This window comes from Balaenoptera musculus, chromosome 18, assembly GCF_009873245.2.
Source record: "Balaenoptera musculus isolate JJ_BM4_2016_0621 chromosome 18, mBalMus1.pri.v3, whole genome shotgun sequence".
NCBI classification, from domain to species: domain Eukaryota; kingdom Metazoa; phylum Chordata; class Mammalia; order Artiodactyla; family Balaenopteridae; genus Balaenoptera; species Balaenoptera musculus.
In genome coordinates this window covers 68916009-68940033 of record NC_045802.1, presented here as the reverse complement: position 1 = coordinate 68940033, position 24025 = coordinate 68916009, and the positions used below count along the sequence as shown (strand labels likewise).

The following is a 24025-nucleotide window of genomic DNA, read 5'->3' as shown; positions in this document are numbered from 1 at the left end:
AGAAGATGTGCATTCCTAACAAGTACCCAGATAATGCTGCTGTCGCGGCTGGCTGGAGTCCCCTGCTTTGAGAACCACTGCTCCAGGGCTCCCCTGTGGGATGAAACTGAATCCAGTTTCCATCTGAAGCCCCTTCATTGCTTAGATTATTTTCCCCTGCTCTAGCCTGGTTTCTTCATTCTTCTCAACTACTACCACCTGCACAAAATCCCTCTTCAGGCTCTGCTTCTAGGAAACCTAACCATCCCACTGGATAGAACTGTTCTTACACACTATAACTTTCACAAAGTGCCAGATTAATAGCAACCAATGAGATGTGAACTATCACTGCATCTTTTGTAAAACAGTAACAAAGAACTTCTTTATTGTATTGTTAGTTGCCCTTATATAATGAATTCTACACAGTCAGTGCTAGGACAAGGTTTGCTTATCCTGATTAACGAACGTTCCTTACTGTAGGGAAGCCTAACCCTCTTTTCCGTAACTGCTATGAAGCTCAGACTAGGTTTTGTCCCCCGAGATGTATAAATCTGACCTTTCTCATTTTTACTAAGTTTGTTAATATGGTATAATAAGAGTGTTGAAGTCAGATCTGAGTTTGAATCCTAGATCTATTGCTTAATTGTTGTGTAACCTTGGGCAAGTTACTTAACCTCAGCTGTAAAAATGAGAATCATCTGTAGGTTGTTTGATAATTAAACGCTAACACAGCTTTCCTCCCCCTCTTTTGCCATTTTCAGCAACCCCAGAATCATCTACCAACCTGAGAACGTGGTTTCTAACTCCTGCTCCTTTCCCATACCCATTACATGATCCCACAAACAACAAATAAAATCACCACCCCTCTGTATTTCATAAATTCAATCAATTTATTTTAATGTAACTACTGTCTTGATCTTCCCTCCTAAGCTTCAGCCGTCCACATCTCTAAAACACTATCACATCCAGGGGCTTAAGTCAAGGACTTAAGAATCATTCTTTTTTTTTTTTTCAATTGAGATATAATTCACATACCAAAAATTCATTCTTTTAAAGTATACAACTCAGTGGTTTTCAGTATATTCACAAGGTTGCGGAACTGTCACCACTATCTGACTCCAGGACAGTTTTTCTTCACCCCAAAAAGATACCCCTCAGTTGTTAGCGTCTCCTCCCTCATCCCTCTCCCTAGACCCTGGCAACCACTAATCTACTTTCTGTCTCTGTGGCTCTGCCTATCCTGGACATTTCACGCTAACGGAATCATACAATATGTGGCCCTTCGTGTCTACCTTTCAAAGGTTCTTGATTCCTCTCTTTCCTTTTACCCCCCTTCTAATCCAATATCAAGTACTATTGGTTCTAGCTCCAAAACATATCCCAAGTCTTACCAGTTCTCACCAACTCCAGTGCTACCACCCTAGCACAAGTTACCATGATGTTACCAGCTTGAACTTCTACAACGGTCTCCTGACTGGTCTCCCAGCTCCTACTCTTCTTCCCCTTCCCAGCCCCAACTAGGATATTCTCCACACAGCAGAGTGGTCTTTCCAAAACATAAATCCAACTTGCTTAAAACCCTCCAATGGACTCCCATTATTGGGATAAATTCTGAATACAAGCCCCTACATGACTGTCCTGTCTACCTTCATTCCCCCCTCATTCACTGTGCTCCAACCAGTGGCCATGTCGACCCCCTTGATCACACCAAACGCAATCTCACCTCAGAGCTGTTGCCTTGGCCTTCCTTTGGAAGGCTAGTCCCCCAGGTCATCACATGGTGGGCTGGGTCGGTTTTCTGATCAAATACCACATTCTTAGAAATATCTCCTCTCTTTTCCTTAGGTAACAACCCCCCAACACCACTACCACTTTTTATTCCTTTATTCTATTTTTTTTTTCCTTTCAGCACTTACCACTCTTTGAACTTACATATTTATGTGAATACTGTCAGTCTCCTTTAGTCAAATACAACCACAATGAGGGCAGAAATGTTCACTATTATATCCACAGCACTAAACAGTACCTGGCACATAGTAGGTGTAGTGGGTTGAAATGGTGGACTCCAAGATGATGTGTCCGTGTCCTAGAACCTGTGACTGTAACCCTTTTTTTTTTCTTTTTTTTTTTTTTTTGTAAAAAGGGTCTTTGCAGATATATTTAAGTAAAAGATCTCAGTTAGATCATCCTGGATCCTGCCAATCCCTAAATCCACTGACAAGTGTCCTTATAAATGAAAGAAGAGGATGCACAGGGAGAAGGAAAAGAAGGCCAGGCTTCTGAAGAGAGAGGCTGAGAGAGACTGCAGTGATAATGGCCACAAACCAAGGAACAAGTGGAGCCACCAGAGGCAAGGAAGGATTCTTCACTAGAGCCCTCGGAGGGCCCACGGCCCTGCTGACATCCTAATTTCAGACTTCTGGCCTCCACAGAACTGTGCCTCAATTTCTTCATCTGTAAATGGGGATTATATGGCTGTTGTGAGGACTGAATAAATTAATTCAAGTAGAGCACCAGAACAGTATCTAGGACACAAAGCTCAAAATCTAGACTTGGTCAAATCCCTCCATTTTATTTTCTTCTATATAGCACCAGGACCTCTCCCGTAATAGCATTTTACACTTGTTTGTCTCCTTAACAGACTAAAATTTCTAAAAGAGAAATTATATTCATTTCACAGAGATGGAACACAGGAAGTAGAGAAAGACTTGCTGAAAAAAAAAAACAGCTGAAAGGAAGAAGCGGAGGCCCAAAGAGGTGACTTATTTAATATACCAAACTTCATCTGTGTTGACTCCAAAGCCTATGCCTTCCCACCACACCATGCTGCCTCCTACGCATCAATAAATGCATTCAGAGTTTTGCAACTGCAAGTGAAGTGGCCAAAAAAGATTAAAAGATGAAAGAACACTAAAGATTAAGAAACAATAAATTGTGTGCCCACACAAACTTTGGGTTTTTTGAGAGTGGGCATTCTAAAGTTGCCACTAAGCTAATGTACCTGCAGACTTACTTTCACTTCCATGTTCAGCTCTAGCGCCCACATTTCACACCTGGGCCTAAGCTCCCTCCTCTTTAAAAGAGTAGGATGGGCCAAATCATCTCTAACGTGTCTTTCAATTCTAAAAGTTCAATGACAATAAATCAAGTTACGGGCCTATTTTTTTTAAAGGAAGATAACAGGTGGTTTTCAGAGAAACTTTTAAATAATCTGTTCAAGTGACTTAAACTCTGTTAATAAAGTAAGCTAGGTAGTCTTCGTTTAGAAATTACAAGAGACTCCATGTTGAAGAGAAAAAGTGTTAAGAGCCACACACAAACACTCCAACGTATAAGTCATGGCTGCCACCATGAAAACCCTAGAACATACAGTGCAGAGATGTGTTTAGAACAGCACAAACATCACGCTAACCACTACAGAGAAGAGAAAAACTCACAAGATGCATATACAGTATATAATGTGATGTAATACAATTAAAATAGGCTCTCAACTCAAGCAAAGGTAGTAGCAATCCTGACATCTTATACTTTAAAAGGTGAGACAAACTCAAAACCCTAACTCTACTTGAGCAGCAATTTAGTGTCCCTTCAAAGCAGGAAGAAGGCAAAAAAAAAATGGAAACGATAAGGACCCTTAAAAATACACCTGGAAAGCTCAAGACAAGCCAAAACCTCATGGCCCAAGAGCGGGAGCACGGGAAATGCACGTATATTACAGCCAGCTGGCTGTCAGCCGCTCCCGAGAAAGCAGAAAACTCACGCCTACAGGCTCCTTGGGCCACTCGGCCCTCCATGATACTCGGAGTAACAGCTGCGGCGAGGGACGCCACCTCTGCCCCGCTCCAGGGCGAACTCCGGAGGGAGAGGGAGTTAGGGGCGCGGTCCGACGCGGAACCCGGCGCCGGGTGTCGCCCGGGCACCTACGGAGCGCTCTCCGCAGCACTGGCCACCGCCTGGCGGTGCGGGGCTGGGAGCCCAATGAGGCCCAGGCCCACGGGGAGTCCCGGCGCTCCTCACCTTCAGGGTCCATAGCGCCGCGCTCCGCAACAGCGGCTGCGGCCACCGCCGTCCACGCCGTCCTGCTGTGACCAGCGCTGCCTCCCCGACCCAGAGCCCCGCCATTGTTGCCCCTGCAGACCGGAGCTCCGCTGACCTCTCACCCCGCGGAAGGGGGCGGAGAAGAGTAGCGCCTGGGCTTCGCCAATCACGAGCCGGGGATCCGTGGCCCCGCCCCCTACTGCGGGGAAGGGAGGGACCGGGAGCGGGACTCGCCCAACCGCGGGAGCCGGGAGCCTGGCTGCTGGGCAAGCGCGTGCTGGGCCCGGAGGGAGGCTGGCCGAGCGGCCCGCCAGGAGCCAGCTGGGGGCTGCCGGCCCGACACTATCCCGGGAATGAGCGAGGCAGGGAGGACACGCGTGTGTTCTGGCGGCGGTTGATCCGCGCCTGCTTGGGGTAAAGCCCGTATTGCGCCAGCTTCCACTTAGCAACCTACACGCAGTGCGGCCAGCGAACGTCAGTGAGGTACCTCCGCCCCTTGACCACCCCTCAGCCCAGGGCCACCCTACAGTCTCGAGTGTCCTAAGTTCCAGGCAGGTACCCAAATTAAGATCCTGTATGTTTGAAGGCGTAAGTTGCAAAGCGCCAAACCAAGGTAAGGTTTTGGACAAATGTAACATAGAAAACGCTCTAGGTCTAGAAATCAGAGATCCCAGCTCAAGCCCTACCTCTTCTGCATATACTAACATCTGCGTGTCAGAGGAATTAGCCATAACCAAAGTCAGTTTCTGTTGCTTGCAAGTAGGCACCCTTATTAATACAACTACTAAGGGCTAGACCTTGTTAGATGCCGCAAATTTTGTCTCTTTTAATCTTTACAAGAACCCTATTGGCCTATACATTTCCCATTTTGAGAAACTGAATTTATAGAGAGGAAAAGCCACTCAGCTAGTAAGTAGTGAAACTAGGGTTTGAACCCAGGTCTGGCTGTCTTCAGGGACTGGACTTTTGTTTTATTATGGACAGTTTTTAACAGACACAAAAGAGAGAAAACAGTCTTATGATCACCCAGGCACCCATCACACAGCTTCAACAAATCAACATTTTGTCAATCTTGTTTCATCTATTCCCCCTGCTTATTTTTTGCTGGAGTATTCTGAAGCAAATCTCACACATCAGGTCTTCTCACCTATATATACGACAGCATCAGGGGCTCTCTCTTAACTATTTTGCTTCTCGTACAGAGTCACCTTGAGACAGTTAACAAAGCTAGGAATGACACAGAATGTCGTACAACATGGCAAATGCCAAAAGAGATACAAACTGTTTAAGGATAGCTGAGAGGTGACACTTAATGGAATTTTAAAATGTAAGCAGGAACTTGCATGACACACAATATAAAAAATTATATCAGTTTCACAGGATTTCTCACTTAGGTATCTAAGGCTGGGCTCATTTCCTACCCAGGAAACCTGCTTTTCTTTTTTTCTTTTTTTCTTTTCCTTCCTCCCATTTTTACCCTTTGGAGTGATTCTCCTTAGATCCTATCTGTTTTGTCTTATAGAAGTTATTTTCTTGAACAGCAGTTATGGCAGAAACTACTTGTTCCATAATATCTATTCTCCACTCCTTTCTTTAGTAAAAGAGCTCCTGAGCTTTAGCTGAGCACATGGCCACCCAGCTAAAGGCTGCAGTATCCACCCTCCCTAACAACAAGGTGTGGACATGTGACTAAGGTGTGCTTTATGGAATGTAAGAATTGTGCCCTTAAAGAGTAGAGGCATGCCTTCCATTTCCTCTTCCCTCCTTCCTGAAAGAAGACATACTGGTGGGTGCTGGAGCAACCATCTTAACTCATGAGATAGGAGCCCCATGTTGAAAATAGAAGAGCAATAAGATAGGAGGAGCCAAGGTCCCCTACTCTGTGGAATCATCTTATCAGTCTTCTACTGCTTAATGCATGCACTGTTATGTGACAGAGAAATAAACTTTTATCTTGTTTAAATCACTGTTATTTCTGTCTTTACTATAGCAGCCAAAACTGTATCCTAATCAACTCACAAGTGAGGTACTGACAAAATGAAACCTGATATATGTGGTGATAACTTAATGGTGACCACCCCAACATAGCAAACCAGAATCTGAAAGCTGATGACCCCTGTTATGCCATGGTACCTCTTTAGTAAAATGGCTGCTTTCAAAGCCTGGGACAATATTGTTTTTGCTTTCTTTGATATAGCCTCTAATTCTAATACTGTGTTTTCAAGGGAATATAATTGCCAGTTTTGAGCTGAACAGTTCTACCTTCTCCAAGCTATGCCACACATTTTGGGATGTTTATATCATCTCCAAAACCCACTTCCTGTTACCGATGTCTGAAAATAGTTGTTTCATGTATTTTGTCCAATTTTCTATTTATCTATAGTGGGAGGGAACCAGCTACTCCATCTAGAACCAGTGTGGAACCAGTCACTCTGCCTTTGCTAGAAATAATAAATCTTCTCTCAGAATTCTGAAAACATTTTACATAATCTTCTAGCTTCCAGAGTTGCTCTTGAGAAGTCAGATGCCAATCTCCCCTGTGATCCCCCGTATCCTGTTACAAGATACTGCCCTACTGTTGCATGGTGTGAATGGAGCCGAGGGAAGCTGGGGTGTAAATCAGGGAATCATGAGCAGCCACATGAGCAATAAATAGCAAGACTGCACTCCACCTAGAGACCCTGAACTTTGAGCTACATACATATATTTGGCTCTCCCTGAGTTGGGAGCACTTACAGACTAGGTAAACCGGAGTGGAAATTATGTTTCCCCAAACCCTCTGCCCTATATGGTTCCTGGTTAGAGTTAACCAAAAGAGGACCCTGTAAGATATTTAGAAAGCAGGAGTGGGGGCCTCCCTGGTGGCACAGTGGTTAGGAGTCCTCCTGCCATGCGGGGTGCGGGTTCGAGCCCTGGTCCAGGAAGATCCCACGTGCCACAGAGTGGCTAGGCCCACGCGCCTGGAGCCCGTGCTCCGCACGGGGGGAGCCACTGCAGTGGGAGGCCCACGCGCCGCAGCGAGGAGTGGACCCAGCTCGCCGCAACTGGAGAGAGCCCGCGCACAGCGATGAAGACCCAACGCAGCCAAAAATAATCAATAAATAAAATAAATTAAAAAAAAAAAAAAAAAAGAAAGCAGGAGTGAAGTGGCAGCCAATACTCCCAGATTATTACCGTAAGGTAAGGAACACAGTTTCCTGGAAGACCGCGTGTCCTCAGCCTCCACTCTGCATCCAGCTTGTTTTTCCCAACTGCTAGCCCTGCTGACCACCAGCAACCCCAGGCCCACCACAAGACACTTGGCTGCAGACCCACAGAGGTGGTAGCTGTCCAGAAGCAATTGCTTCTCATGACCCCTTTCTGAGAGCCTTCCTCACATTCCTACCTGGCAGCCAGACATGCTTAGCTTCTCTGCTATCCCCCTTATCCAGCTTGTCCAACTTGTCTACCAATGCTTCAGGCAGACTCCTGTAATCACTCTCTCTGCCAGTAGCCTGTAGCCACTGATGAATGTGAGTATGTACTGCGGGAAGGGAAAATAACCAAAATTTTCAGGGATTACTGGACTCTAGCTCTGAACTGATGCTAATTCCTAGAGAGCCAAAATGCTATTGTATTCCCCCCGTAAAAGCAGAGTCTTATGGAGGTGTGCTTCCCTGGCTGAATCCTGACTGTTCCACTAGTGAGAAGAGAAGTCGTGCATAACTCTTTGAGTGGTGAAGGGGTGGACTGTGGCAGAGACTGCTAGTTGTCCCCTAATACCCACCTTCCTCCTGCTTCTTTAGTAAAAGAACTCTCACAATTAGCTGGGTACATGGCCCTCAGGGAATAACCACATTTGCCAACTTCCATCACAGCAAGAGTGGCTAGGTTACTAAGTTTTGGCCAATGGGATGTAAGCAAAAGTGACATGGGTAACTTTTGGGTTGTGACCCTAAAGGGAAGGGGCATGCCTTCCACTTTCCCTTCTCCTCTTCCCAGCTTGCCAGAATGTGGGCATAATGTTGGCGGCAAAGTTGTCATCTTAGATGATAAGGAGGAAGTCAGGCGTTGAGGAAGACAAAACAATATCCAAGGAGCTCGAAGGTACTGACACTATGGATCTGCTATATCAGCCCTGGAAGGTTCTGCTCAGATTTTTATGCAAAAGAGAAAAACACTGTATCTTATTTAAGTTACTGTGTTTTGTTTTGTTTTTGTTTTGTTTTGCCTTTGTTACAGTAGCCGAATGTGTACCCTAACTAATAGAACACAACTCTATGCCTTTGCCCTCTCCACTTAAAGTTACAGATTGTACTCAATAACAACAACAACAACAAAAACCACTCAAAATATAAGCAGAAGACGTAAATAGACATTTCTCCAGAGAAGACATACAGATGGCCAATAGGCACATGAAAAGACGCTCGTCATTCATACTTATCAGAGAAATAAATGCAAATAAAACTATAATGAGTTATCACATCATACCAGTAGGAATGGCTATCGTCAAAAAGTTTACAAATAATAAATGCTGAAGAGGGTATGGAGAAAAGGGGACCCTCCTACAGTGTTGACGGGAATGTAAATTGGTGTAGCCACTATGGAAAACAGTATGGAGGTTCCTTAAAAAACTAAAAATAGAGCTACTATGTTATCCAGCAATCCCACTTTGGGGTATATATTCAAAGGAAATGAAAACAGAAAATTGAAGAGATATCTGTATTCCCATGTTGAAGCATTATTCACAACAGCCAAGATAAAGAAACAACCTAAGTGTCCATCAACAAATGACTGAATAAAGATATGGTATATAAAGCGAAATAACCCACACGGAGAAGGACAAATACCACATGATGTCACTTATATGTGGAATCTAAAAAATAAGAAAAAATGTCAAACTCATAGACACAGAGTAGGAAAGTGCTTTCCAGGGGCTGGGGCAGGGGAGGAAATAGGGAGAGACTGGTAACAGGGTGCAAACTTTCAGCAATAAGATGAATAAGTTCTGAGGATCTAATGTAAAACATGGTGGCTATAGTTGATAACACCATATTATATAACTGAAATTTGCTAAGAGAGTAGAACTTAATTGTTCTCACCTTAAAAAAAAAGTTATATATATGAGGTGATGGATGTGTTAATTACCTAGATGGGTGGAAATCCTTTCACAATGTACACATACATCAAATCACCACAATGTAGACTTTAAATATCTTACAATTTTGTAAGTCAATTATACCTCAATAAAGCTAAAATTTATAAATAGATAAATAAATAAAAAATTTTAAAATACTCCTCGAAACTGTCAAGGTCATGAAAAACAAGGAAAGACAGAAACTATCACAGACCAGAGATGGCTAAGGACATATGATGACTAAATGCAGTGCAATATCCTGGACTGGATACAAAAACTAAAAACTGTAAAAACTACTGAAATTCAAATAGAGTCTAGAGTTTAGTTAATAATAATGTACCAATGTTGTTTCCTTAGTTTTAACAAACGTACCATGGTAACGTAAGACATTAACATTAGGGGAAATTATGTGAGGAGTGCATGGGAACTCTCTGTATTTTGTCTTTACAACTTTCCTATAAATCTAAAATTATTCAAAAATAAAAAATTTATCACCATAAAAAAAGGATAATTTAAAGGTAGATAAATGGGGAGAAAATATCTGTAAACAAAGCAACCGACAAGGGATTAATCTCCAAAATATACAAACAGCTCATGCAGCTCAATATCAAAAAAACAAACAACCCAATCAAAAATTGGACAGAAGACCTAAACAGACACTTCTCCAAAGAAGACATACAGATGGCCAAAAAGCACATGAAAAGATGCTCGACATCACTAATTATTAGAGAAATGCAAATCAAAACTACAGTGAGGGCTTCCCTGGAGGCGCAGTGGTTAAGAATCCACCTGCCAATGCAGGGGACACAGGTTCGATCCCTGGTCCAGGAAGATCCCACATGCCACGGAGCAACTAAGTCAGTGCACCACAACTACTGAGCCTGCACTCTAGAGCCCACGAGCCACAACTACTGAGCATGCATGCCACAACTACTGAAGCCTGAGCGCCTAGAGCCCGTGCTCCACAAGAGAAGCCACCACAGTGAGAAGCCCACTCATCTCAATGAAGGGTAGCCCCCGCTCACCACAGCTAGAGAAAGCCCACATGCAGCAACGAAGACCCAATGCAGCTGAAAATAAAATAAATAAATAAGTTTACGTATAAAAAAAAAAAACTACAATGAGGTATATCACCTCACACCAGTCAGAATGGCCATTATCAAAAAGTCTACAAACAATAAATGCTGGAGAGGGTGTGGAGAAAAGGGAACCCTCCTGCACTGTTGGTGGGAATGTAAATTGATACAGCCACTATGGAGAACAGTATGGAGGTTCCTTAAAAAAACTAAAAACAGAACTACCATATGACCCAGCAATCCCACTCCTAGGCATATACCCACAGAAAACCATAATTCAAAAAGATACATGCACCCCAATGTTCATTGCAGCATTATTTATAATAGCCAGGACATGGAAGCAATCTAAATGTCCATCAACAGAGGAATGGATAAAGAAGATGTGATACATATTATACAATGGAGTATTACTCAGCCATAAAAAAGAACAAAATAATGCCATTTGCAGCAACATGGATGGACCTAGAGATTGTCATACTGAGTGAAGTAAGTCAGACAAAGAAAGATAAATGACATATGATATCACTTATATATGGAATCTAAAAAAAAAGGTACAAATGAACTAATTTACAAAACAGAAGTAGAATCACAGATGTAGAAAACAAACTTATGGTTACCAGGGGATAAGGGGGGGAGGAATAAATTGGAAGATTGGGACTGACACATACACACTACTATATATAAAATAGAAAACTAGTAAGAACCTGCTGTATAGCACAGGGAACTCTACTCAATATTCTGTAATGGCCTATATGGAAAAAGAGTCTAAAAAAATAGAGTGGGTATATGTATATGTGTAACTGTTTCACTTTGCTGTACACCTGAAACTAACATAACATTGTAAATCAACTATACTCCAATAAAAATTTTTTTTAAAAAATACGTATAAAGGGCATTACCGGGGACAATTAACTAAATTTACATGTGACTGGATTAGATAATTGGGTTTTTCTATGCTAAATTTCCTGCTTTTGATCCTTGTACTGGGGTAATGTAAGAGAATGTCCTTGTTCCTAAAAATATATACTTTGAAGTATTAAGAAAAAAAAAAAAAGAAAGGTAGATAAGTGGATATTCTAGGTAAAGGACTCAGAAGCAGAATGAATAGCATGTGTATGATAGTGAGCTGTGGGTCCAGCAGCATGGTTTTGTATCACAAATGGTATGACTTCAGCAAAGGAAGCATTTACAGACAAAACTGAAGGAATAGGAAAGGGCCAGATCCTGAAGAAAGTAAATATTATACTATAGAGTCGGGGGTTTTTATCTTCGAGGCCAGAAATCACACTGTGGCACAATAATGGGCCACATATGGCACAAGGCTAAGTTTGGTTTTAGCCCTGGGTGTGTGTGTGTGTTAAATTGAGTTAGTTAACTATATTCAAAATATGGCAGCTTTCACATAAAATTCCAAATTTTATACTTCTCTTGAGAGATCAAAAGATTTAACAATGCAGGGATTCCCCAAAAACACTCAAAGGCATCTCCCTTTGCCCACCAGGTCCTTTACTCATCCTCATTAGCTGCTTGTGTTTTGGGTTTTTTTTGTTTGTTTGTTTTTAAATTTTTATTGGGATATAGCTGATTTATAATGTTGTGTTAGTTTCCGGTATACAGCAAAGTGAATCAGTTATACATATACATATATCCACTCTTCTTTTTTTTTTAGATCCTTTTCCCATATAGGCCATTACAGAATACTGAGTAGAGTTCCCTGTGCTACACAGTAGGTCCTTATTAGTTATCTATTTTATACATAACTGCTTGTGTTTTTTATCGATGTTCTTTGAGGTAAGAAACCTGAAGCATCTTAATCCAGGAAGTGATACTGTAGGTGCATTTTAGAAAGTATTGTGCATCATTCTAGAACTAGAGAAAAGTATCCACATGAATAAATCTCACAAATATAAGATGAAGCAAAAAACAAAACAAAAAATAAGTAAAAGGAAAACAAGCTGCAGAAGAATACATAGTTTGATACTATTTTTATAAAAGCTTTAAGATATGTGAAACAATCTCATATTATTGAAGACCACATACATAAATAATAAAGGATGAAATAATGTATGGGAATGCTGGTCTATGAATTTGAGAGACAGGTTGCCCTTCTTGAGGGAGGCTGTATTCATTTCCTAGGGCTATCACAACAAAATACCATAGACTGGTAGCTTAAACAACAGAGCTTTTTTTCCTCACAGTTCTGGAGGCTAGAAGTCCAAGATGAAGGTGTTGGCCAATTCAGTTTGGGGAGAGAGGTCTCTTCCTGGCTTGTAGACAGCTGCCTTCTCATTGTGTTTTCACATGGCCTTTCCTCCATGAATGTGTGCACAAGGAAGAAGAGAGAGAGCTCTCTGGTGTCTCTTCTTATAAGGTCACTAATCCTATCAGTTCAGGGTCCCACCCTTATGACTTCATCTAACCTTTAATTACTTCCATAAAGGTCCTGTTTCCAAATACAATCACACTGAGGGATTAGGGCTTCAACACATGAATTTGGGAGAAGCCCATAACACTTTCCCATGAGGGGTCACACAGAGCATGCTCTTCCCCCAGCAATGAAAATGCATATGTGCAATGTTTCTGCCCAGGGAAGACTACTAAAGACTCAGTGATCAACGTTTTTATTGGGAGGGCTAGTCATGTAGGTACTCTCTGCCTAGCACATACCAAAACTCCAGATTCCCAGAAAGAAAGCAGGCATTCCACATAAATTATTGAACATTGTACATTGTTTGCACAGTCTGAGTATAGTGGGCCACCCTTATCAGTGGGGAATAGTGGGAACACTCCCAAAATCCAGCCAAGGCCAACCCTGCAAGCAGGCCCTTCTAAAGATAGTCACTTCAGGTTTGCTATGTTAACTTATGCACACTTACCAATGACCTCCTCAGCTCTGCTTCATTGCTCCCATCTCATGAATAAAGATTACTGAGATAACCCAATTGCTAAGCACTGAAACTGGTTCAATAACTGTCAACAAATTATTTTGTTTCTAGGTTTCAATACCATTATCAATCAAGGACAATCATAGTACACTTTATGACTTAAAAAAGTCCCTGGAGATTCGTCGATGTCCTTACTGTCCAGAACATGTTCTCTCCCAAGGTAATCATTGATTATACCCTTCTAAGTTAATTGTGTGTCATATTTCCAGAGAGGACCCCACCCTCTTCCATTCCTGAAGTGCTGATTAACACAGCAGGTAAGCTCTCCAGTCTTATTACCATAGCCCAGATAGTTTGGCGACCATCTTAATTCTACAGTGGGGGTGGAAACACTTTAAAGCATAGTCAAGGATATTTCTAGAGTGTATCCTACCTGCCTGCAACAAAATCCTGGCCAAACTGTAAAGATAGAAAAGAGAATAGAGGGCTTCCCTGGTGGCACAGTGGTTAAGAATCTGCCTGCCAATGCAAGGGACACAGGTTCGAGCCCTGGTCAGGGAATATCCCACATGCCGCGGAGCAACTAAGCCCATGCGCCACAACTACTGAGCCTGTGCTCTAGAGCCCATGAGACACAACTACTGAGCCCGCATGCCACAACTACTGAAGCCCACGTGCCTAGAGCCCATGCTCTGCAACAAGAGAAGCCACCACAATGAGAAGCCCGCGCACCGCAACAAAGAGTAGCCCCCGCTCACCGCAACTAGAGAAAGCCCACACGCAGCAACGAAGACCCAACACAGCCAAAAATAGATGAATAAAATAAAAAATTTTTTTTAATTAATAAAAAAAACTAATTCCCCATTTTCCCCTCCCCCACCAGCCCCGGCAACCACCATTCTACTCTGTCTCTATGAATTTGACTATTCTAGGTATCTCATGTAAGTGGAATCAATATACAATTGTATCAACAGATGTGAGTAGCTTTTCCAAAACATCCTTCAGAACAACCCTATTCACTCTTTAAAACTCAGAAGCTTCATCTTCTGAAAGAGACATCAGAAAAAGACTGCCCTTGACGGCAGTGGAAAGGACCTTACAGGCACTATTAACAACTAACACAACAGTTAAAGTCTGTGGCTTCGATCCTTGTACCCTTGTTTGTTAATGAAGGAGAAATAAATCCCTCTTGAATCAAGAAGACTGTTCCTGCCAGAGACTTCAACCTGAGAATTCTTAGGAATCCTCCAGAAGCAGAAAACAGCCTTCACTCAAGACTATCAACAAAGTAATGATTGTATGAAGGAGACAGCCCAAGACATGGAGAGTCAAGGAGCTGGTGCTATATATTGTTACACTTCAATCTCTATGCAAGATTTCTTAATGTTCCTAGATATTTTCCTTCACCTTTGTTGGTTTAAGGTTCTGAATTGTTGAGTACGTCTTATCTATGGTATCTGTAAGCAACAGTTTGCTGGAGCCAGATAGAACCAGCTTAGGAGAATCAATTGTTAAATTGTCAGGAATCTTGCCAGACAGTTGTTAAATTCCTGGTAGCTTGAAATCAGCCTATGGAAATATTTACACAATGGAAATCAGAAAACACTACAAATCATGGCCCCGCTCACTCCCGCTCTCCCAGAGAATCTGCTGTTAAACATTTATCAACACACCACTGCCTAAAGGGCACCTATCCTTGATGTTGCCCCTTGGATCCTTAGTCACTGCTAGGCATATGTCCAATACTGGCTACACTCTGCTTATGACATGGCTAAAATATACAATTAAACCAACTGTTGAGTTTGTATTCACTTTCCTTTGGGGACCACCCAGCTTCACTTGGTATCAGTTCCTAGGTATCAGATGGTTCCCTAGGTAACTGGACTTAACCACTAAGTGACTTTTTAGATGGCAAACACCTCAGTAGGCCAGACAACAAGAAATCTGAAACTCAGAACTTCCCTAGCGGTTCAGTGGTTAAGACCCTGTGCTTCCATTGCAGATGGCATGGGTTCAATCCCTGGTTGGGGAACTAAGATCCCACATGCCAAGGTGCAGCCAGAAAAAAAGAAAAAGAAGAAAAAAGAAATCTGAAACTCTTATCACATTGTACTAGAAAGGGAGATTCCTATCTCCATCTGTGGACCTTTCATGGGTGCTAGTCTTAGCAACTAAATTTTCATAGTAACAGGGTTTTAAAAAGAAGTAAGAAACAGATGGTGTATATTCAGAGGTTATCTCACCTTTACACACCTTATGAGATTGGCACACCACTTAAGCTCAACCCTGAGCTCTTTTGCTTTAGATCTAGCTCATGATTTCTCTACTATAAATTTAGTCACTGGTGCTGGACCAATCTTGATGAGTGACACCATCACTCAAGGCGGTGAACACTTACTTCCCATGAAAATTTTGGGCTGAAAACTAGCTGTCAGTTCCTCTCACACCTTGTGTGGCTCCAAAGCAGGACGTTTCGTATTAGAGGAAGATGGGAAGATGCAGAACATTTCTCAATCTTGTCTGGGAAAGGTGGGCCGCACGGCTTGTCAGCACAAGCCTGGGCAACTTGGCACCAGCCTGTGTGTTTAATTTCTGTCATTAGAATACTAACATTCCCACACACGTGGAGTGATCCCAGTTGTTCATTTCTAGGCACAAGCTGCCCTCACTCTGAGAGCTTAAATGTATCGACCTTCTGGAATTTAAATTATAATAGAAAGGCTTTTCTCATGTCCAGGTTATAAAGAAATGGACATATGTTTTTTTCTTAATCTTATATTTTCATTTTTGTACATCGAAATAACTCACCTTTTTGGAGTACATTTTAATGTTAATTAAAGGGAACATAAATCCAAATACGTACTTTTTTCAAATGACTCTCCAGTCATGTTAACACCATTTTCAACTTTAAGTTAAACCTTTCCCTCAATGATTTAAGGTGCTACCTCTGTCATATGCTAAATTTCCATGTGTACTTGGAACTATTTCCATTGGTTTGTCTATCTAGTCAGGCATCAACACCACAATGTTTTAATTATAGGGTCTATAATATTTTTTTAGTATGTGATAAGGCCAGCCCCCTCTCATTGCTCTTCCTTTTGAAGACCTTCATAGGTATTCCTGCTTACTTATTTTTCCATTTGAAGTTTAGGATCCAGTGCCAGGAAAAGTTCTGCTGATATCTTTTTGGGGAATTACGTTAAATTTATATATTAACCTGAGGAGGTCTGACTTATTTATGATGCTGAATGGTCCTATCCAAGAACAAGGAATGTGTCTATTTTTGTTTAGTCCTACTTTTGTGATTTTTCAGGACTGATTCAAAACCTTCCTCATATAGGCTTTGTGCATAATCTTTTCAAAGCACAGTGATCCCGTTCTCTATGTGACTAGGTCAGTTGAATATGACTAGTCATATCAGCAACTCTTCTCTTTGAGGTGAGGCAATGGGCTGACAGAGAGGGAAGCAGAAGAGCAAACACCTTCTACGTCCTACTTTCCTTGATTTTAATTCCACTAACTCCACTGAGGGTTTGCATATATGTACGTTGCTGGCTGTGCTGTTATACAGAACTCACTGGAACCCTGTCTTTAGTGAGCTTTACTGGACAATATGGCTGTGCAGAATGCAAGATGGGAAGTAGACTAGAGTGAATCTTTGGATCTAGTGTATAACAGGGCTTTGGAGTTAAGCTATTTTACGCTCAATTCAGAAACTTCTGAAGAGACACCTCATCTGCCCAATGACCTGATTCCAGAAAGAGTGAAAGGAGAAACATCAAGCGTCCGGAAAATGGTTTCCCAAAGGTGAAAGCAGGACTTCCCTGATAACTGTGTTAGCTGCCTCTCCTGTGAGAGAGAGCTGTACTCCAGGTTAACCCTAGGCATGCTTTAAAACCTACTAGCATAACAGAGTATATAAAATAAGGAAGTATAGGAGGAAAGGAAAAAGCCAATTTCTTTCTTCAAATCCTTCCAGCTCCTCTAAGCTCAGAGAACAAAGGGGTTTATTATGTAGGACCAGAAGCAATCTTGTGTTAATAGGTTCAGCCATCTCTTTGTTGGCACAATCATCTTAGCCTCTATAGGACCCTTGAGTTTCCCACAGACTGGCAAAAAAATAAAAGGCCTCCTCTTCCAAAAGGTTTCCACTGCTTTGAATCTTTCCTAATACCCTTATTCTATCTTAAAATGTACCAGAACATTCATAAAATGGGGAACTATGTACCTGTAAAAAGAAATGAGGAAAATTTCTACATACAACAGTGGAATGATTGCCAGGATATATTGCTGAGAGAAAAAAATCAAGGTAGATAAACTATGTAAGGTTGTTAGCATTTATCTAAGAAAAGAGAACTATAGATACATGGAGACTTCCCTGGCAGTCCAGTGGTTAAGACGTTGCCTTCCAATGCAGGGGGTGCGGGTTCGATCCCTGGTCGGGGAGCTAAGGTCCCACATGCCTCGCAGCCAAAAAACCAAAACATAAAACAGAAGCAATATTGTAACAAATTCCATAAAGACTTAAAAATGGTCCACATCAAAACAAATCTTAAAAAAAAAAGAGAACTACAGATACAGATACATAGATATGTTTATATTAATAACAAAAAATGGAGATGGTCCACAGCCCTTGTCTCTACTCCTGCCAGCCTGGTCAGCTCATGCCTGGAGATCCTGTAGCTCCACTGCACCATGTGCGGCATCTGGACTCTTTGGTAGTGATGACTGTTCCTCTGATCAGTGTCTGAGTGATATGAAGATTGCACACAAAGGTCCAGATAGACACATTTCATCTTTAGAATGTCAATGTCTATACCAACTGCTGCTTTGGATTTCACTGGTTGGCAGTAGTTGAACAACTGTTTGGAATGAAGCTAATATGAGCAAAGAAATACCCTTAATTGTGGGTCTGTTACAATGGTGAGATCTATAACCACAAGGAGATACAACACCATTTTAAATTTGATCACCAGACCAAAGCAGATGGTGAGATAATCCTTCATCTTTATGACAAAGGAGGAACTGAGCAAACGATCTGTATGTTAGATGGGGTGTATGCATTTATTTTATTGGATGCTACCAATAAGAAAGTGTTCCTAGGCAGAGAGACACCTATGCAGTCAGACCTTTCTATACAGCCATGATAGAAGATGGATTTTTGGCTGTGTGTTCAGAAGCTAAAGGTCTTGTTAATTTGACACACACTACAACTCCTTTTTCAAAGTGGAGCCTTTTTTTCCAGCACACTCTAAAGTTTTGGATTTAAAGCCAAATGGCAAATTTGCATCAGTGGAAATGAACACTGTAGAGATGAACTTCTGTCTGCCCTCTATAACAGTGTAGAGAAACTATTCCCAGGTTTTGAGATAGAAATTATGAAGAAAGGGCTTCCCTGGTGGCACAGTGGTTAAGAATGCGCCTGCCAATGCAGGGGACACAGGTTCGAGCCCTGGTCCGGGAAGACCCCACATGCCATGGAGCAACTAAGCCCGTGCACCACAACTACTGAGCCTGAACTCTAGAGCCCGCGAGCCACAACTACTGAAGCCTGTGCGCCTAGAGCTGGTGCTCCACAACAAGAGAAGCCACCGCAATGCGAAGCCCATGCACCACAACGAAGAGTAGCCCCCGCTCACCGCAACTAGAGAAAGCCCGCACGCAGCAACGAAAACCCAACGCAGCCAAAAATAAATAAATTTTAAAAAAAGAAAAGAAATTATGAAGAAAGGTGAGGAGAATTGGAGAGAGCAAGTATGGACAACTCTTTTAAGGACTTTTGCTATAAAGGAGAGTGAGAAATAGAAGAGAGATATTACAGCATGTACAGATATGCATATGCTATAAATGATCCAGTAGACAGGAGAAAAACTGATGATTCAAGAGATAGGGAACATCCTTAAACTGAAACTCAAACAACGTATACATGCTGTGATTCCACTGGAATAAAGTAATTAATGTTTGTCTAGCGAAACAGATTTATTCATGTTATTTTTTCTACTTCATATACATGCATACTTCTGGATCCTTTTTGACAATGTTACTAAGAAACGTTTGATGACAGACAGAAGGATTGGATGCTTTTAATTAGGGGACTTGGATTCCAGCTTGGCTGCTGTCGCCGTGTTGAAGCAGCTAAAAGTGACCCAAGTATAGTACGCTCCAGACATTTGCAATTGTCATGGAAGACAGTCTCAATTTACTGGCTGCTAGAAAGGTGGCAAATCATATTGGGAGGGAATATCATGAAGTCTTTTTTAACTCTTAGTAAGGCATTTGGGTCCTGGACGAAGTCATATTTTACTTGGAAACTTATGACATTACAACAGTCCATGCTTCAGTAGGTATGTATTTAATTTCCAAGTACATTTGGAAGAGCACAGATACCACAGTGATCTTCTCTGGAGAAGGTTCAGACAAACTTACACAGGGATACAAATATTTTCACAAAAATTTCTTCTAAAAAAGCCAAGGAACAGAGTAAGAGACATCTGAAAGAACTCTGTTTGATGTTCTCCACACAGATCAAACTACTGCTGCCCATGGCCTTGAACTGAGGATCCCATTCCTGGATCATTGATTTTCTTCCTATTACTTGTCTCTGCCACCAGAAATGATAACACCAAAGAATGGGATAGAAAATATCTCCTGAGAGAGATATTTAAGTACTCTAGTCTGATATGTAAAGAGATTCTCTGGTGACCAAAAAAAAAAATCCTTCCGTGATGGGATAGCCTCAGTTAAGAATTTCTGGTTTAGGATTTTACAGAAATATACTGAACATCAGGTTGATGATGCAATGGATGGCAACTACAGGAAAAACATGTCCCTTCAGTACTCCTAAAACTAAAGACAGCTATTAGTATCATCAAATCTTTGAATGTCACTACTCAGGCCAGGCTGAGAGGCTGACTAATTCCTGGATGCCAAAGTAGATCAATGCCACTGACCCTTCTGCCTGCACTTTGACCCATTACAAGTCAGCTGACAAAGCTTAGGCACTCTCTAAGCTATAGACTGAAAGTGTTTCTTCTTCTTGTGAAGGGTAGCAAGTTTGGGGGCAGTGGGTAGAAGTAGCAGTGAGGGTCAACCACCCAGACTTACTTGGGCATAAAAAAAATGAAAGTCTCAAACCTAAAAAGCAAAGGAAAAATAAATCATAAAATTAAAAAGAAATGGTTACCAATGGGGTGGAAGAAGGAATAGGATGCAGGAGACAGAGAGAGAAGCCAGACATGTTTTGCATACTTGACTTTGAAACTATGTAAATATTTTACATAGATCTAAAACAAAATTAAATTTTAGAAATCTCTAAGTATCCAAAGCAAAATGAAACAAATAAAATCAGTTAGTGACCTCTTAACTACTAAATCCAATGCCTTGCTTCAGGGCACACTCAATTTATCTTTGACATTGTTGACCATTGACTCATTATTACAATTCTCTTCCTTTTTGGCTTTTCTGAGACCAATCTCCCCTGGTTTACCTTACAAGTCTCTGATTTCACTTCTCAATATCCCTCACTGGGCCCTCTTCTTCTACCTGTCCTTTCAATATAGGTAGTTCCCATTCTCAATTTACTTTTTTTTAATCTACTGCCCACTCCCAGCAGTAAAACACTCCCCTGGCTTCTATTAGACACATTTACATCAAATGATTACGAGAAAATAAATTTAAGATCAATATGAGTTCATCTACTATAGGGAAATACTGTCATGGGAGATTCAATTTCAAGGGAACTGCTCTAACAGTTTCTTCGAGTAAGCTGTTTCGCCCATCTACTAAATTCCTGTCCATTCCTCAAAACCCACCTCCCTCAGATATTACCTTCTCTGTGAAGCCTTCTTAGATTTGTCTGGCCAAAATTAATTATTATTTCCTCTTCACTCTGATAACGTAAAATCTCTCTTATGATATTTATTATATTGTGACATATATCTGTGGGTATGTGTTCTCCAATGCCTAGACTATAAACTTTTGAAAGCAGTGAAACTGGGTATATTGTGCTAAGAAAGTAGGAAAAAAGAGAAGACTAAAATGAGGAAAAGAGAACAGAGTTGGAAGAACGGAGTTGAGCCCACAAGGAATCAAAGGGAAAGTCAGCTAATTTTCTTCCCCAAGAGTAAAATATAGGATAGTAGGATCTCCAACAGAGACGCCAATTTAAAAGTGAATTATATACTGAAGAGTCAAGAAATTCAAGGAATCTAAGACTGAGATTTGCTAATTTCTGACCAACTGACAGAAGTTTTATTGATAAAGCAAAAGGAGAAAATCCATACTTAACCAGTTAGCACAAAGTTACCTTAACAGAATCTAATAAGCCACAGAACGGTTCTTTTTTAAATATATTACAGAAGATGGTGGTGATAGTGATGTAGTTCTTATCTCCCAAATCCACCCAAACAGACAAACTAGGGCAACAAAACTAAAAAGCATTAAACAACACCTACAACAAAACTAAGTGACAAGCTATGACCACAAACACCAAAATAGAAGTGGTTAGGAAAAAAACATGAGAAGCCACAAGAGCTGCATAATATCAGTATTTGTGAGGGAGGAAGCAGATAGAAGCAAGGGTATCTTATAAGCTTGAGAAAATGGAAACAGCAAAAATCAGCAATAGGACAGAATAAAGGCTCAAAATGAGAGAAACTGCAGGGAGTAGAATCCAAATTGACCAATTCAGGGACGTGAGGGCAAAGGTAAAAGAAGGTCCAGATAAAAAGTGAAGCCAAGAGATCTCAGAAAGTACAAGGCAATATTTTTGAACACTCTGTAAAAACAATAGAAAAGGGAGCTTTACATTACACATGAAGCTAGAAAAGTTATCTTGACTAATTCCTCCCATCTAAAAGTTTGGACAGGGACTTCCCTGGTGGTCCAGTGGGTAAGACTCCATGCTCCCAATGCAGGGGGCCTGGGTTCGATCCCTGGTGGGGGAACTAGATCCTGCATGCATGCCACAACTAAGAGTCTGCATGCTGCAACTAAGAAGTCCGCATGCCGCAACTAAGAAGTCTGCATGCTGCAACTAAGAAGTCCGCATGCTGCAACTAAGACCTGGCACAGCCAAAAATAGATAAATAAATATTTCAAAAATAAAAAAATAAAAGTTTGGGCAAATTAATTCCACATGAAAATTAATAACAAAAAGGGAAGCAATCAAATCTCAAAGTTATTATGAGGAAAAAGATGTTAGGGTAACATCAATAACATTCCTAAAGACAATAAAAGCAAAGCTTAAAACATGTCCACAAAACAGATGAAAACCACAAAGTAATAATTCAAAATGAGCTAAAACAAATTAACAAAATAACAGAAGATTTGAGAGAACAGCACAAATAAAAATTAGAAAAACTAAAAATGAGATGATAGAATTCAGGAAAGAACAACAAACATAACAAAAAAATATATCTTCAGAAATTAAGATTACATTAGAAGTAGTATAAAAGCAAATTTCAAAAAAAAGAAGGCTTATAAGAAATAGAAGGTGAAATAAGAAAAAAATGTTAAATCAAAAAGAAATTAAGAAAGTGATTTTAAAAGACTTGAGAAAAAGTGGCAGATAAGATGGTCATAGAGGGAGACCCCAAAGAAGAAAACCAAAGCAGGAGAGAACAAATACTAAAATACTAAAAACACTACTTATTTTATTTACTTTTTTTTTTGGCTGCACAGTGCGGCCTGCAGGATCTTAGTTCCCTGACCAGGGACTGAACCCAGGCCATGGCAGTGAAAGCACCGAGTCCTAAGCATTGAACCACCAGGGAATTCCCTAAAAACACTATTTCAAGAAAACTTTCCAAATGAGAAAAAAATGACTTGAAGTTATATATTGAAACTTCATATATAAGTTTCTTACACATGCAGTATATGTATAAGTAAGAAAATCAGCTAGGAACAACCAACTCACAAGATACAATTTACTAAAATTACTAAATGTGTAAGAAAAAAATATACTGAGCACCCAGGTGAAAATATGTCTGGGACTTACTTCATAATAATCTGGAGTTGAGGACAGTGGGTGGGAGGGTAACTGAAACAGGACTAACCATGAGTTGATAACTGTTGAAGATGGACAGAAAATGCGAGTTCACTATACTATTCTGTATGCTTCTGTGTATGTTTAAGGTTTTTCATGGAGTATGAATGAACTATCGCTACCCACACAATAAGGAATAAATCTCACAAATATTGGGCTGAACAGAAGAAGCCAGGTAAAAGTGAGAGTACAGTGTGATCTTATTTATATTAGGTTTAAAAAAGGCAAAACAAATCTATGATGTTAGAAGTCAGGATAGCAGTTACCCCTGGGGGAATAATAACTGAGAGGGGGCCAAAGGAGGATTCTGCTATACTGAAAATATTCTCTTTTTGATCTGGGCATTGGTTACATAGATGTGTCTGCCTTGTTAAAATTCAACAAATTGTACACTTACCACTTAAAGTCCTTTTGTCCTTTTCTATATGAATACTGTACTTCCTAAAAAGGTTTTTTGACTTGCAAAATTAAAAGTAAAAATGAGTAAATAACAACTATTTGTTGTATATTCTAAGAAAGCTTATTTCTATACTCATCTTCAGTGAATACCCTTACAAGACAGTTTTACTACTAATGATATACCCAACTCTCTGACAATAAAAACAAGTGAGCATATACCCAAACCCAGATACTGAAAGAAAGTAAAGTTAACCAGGACCTTCAGCCTCTTGAATGAATCAGTATTTCACCACAATATCTAACAAGTAGTGAAACTGACTGCTATATATACATACACACAGAGATGCTGCTCAACATTGAAATGCCTCAAGCAGTGCTCAGTCCACAAAGCCTACTCTGGTCTATCAATAACACTGCAGCAGTTTGACTTAACCATATTTGACCAACTTGACTAACCAGAATAGACAAAAACATATTGTACAACATA

The 24025-nt window shown here is 40.8% G+C and overlaps 1 protein-coding gene and 1 pseudogene across 2 annotated transcripts in view; one reads left to right on the top strand and one right to left on the bottom strand.

Annotated features, from left to right (window-relative positions):
- The window catches only part of PCCA (propionyl-CoA carboxylase subunit alpha), a 373229-nt gene extending 369091 nt beyond the window's left edge, over positions 1–4138 (bottom strand). For both annotated transcript variants that reach the window (XM_036831147.1, XM_036831149.1), the window contains exon 1: positions 3997–4138. In XM_036831147.1, the coding sequence (XP_036687042.1) occupies positions 3997–4101 (105 nt within the window). In that variant the 5' untranslated portion in view covers positions 4102–4138. The remainder of the gene's footprint in view (positions 1–3996) is intronic.
- A 13651-nt stretch (positions 4139–17789) lies between these two features.
- Positions 17790–20092, top strand: LOC118884313 (annotated as a pseudogene).
- The last annotated feature ends 3933 nt before the right edge of the window (positions 20093–24025 follow it).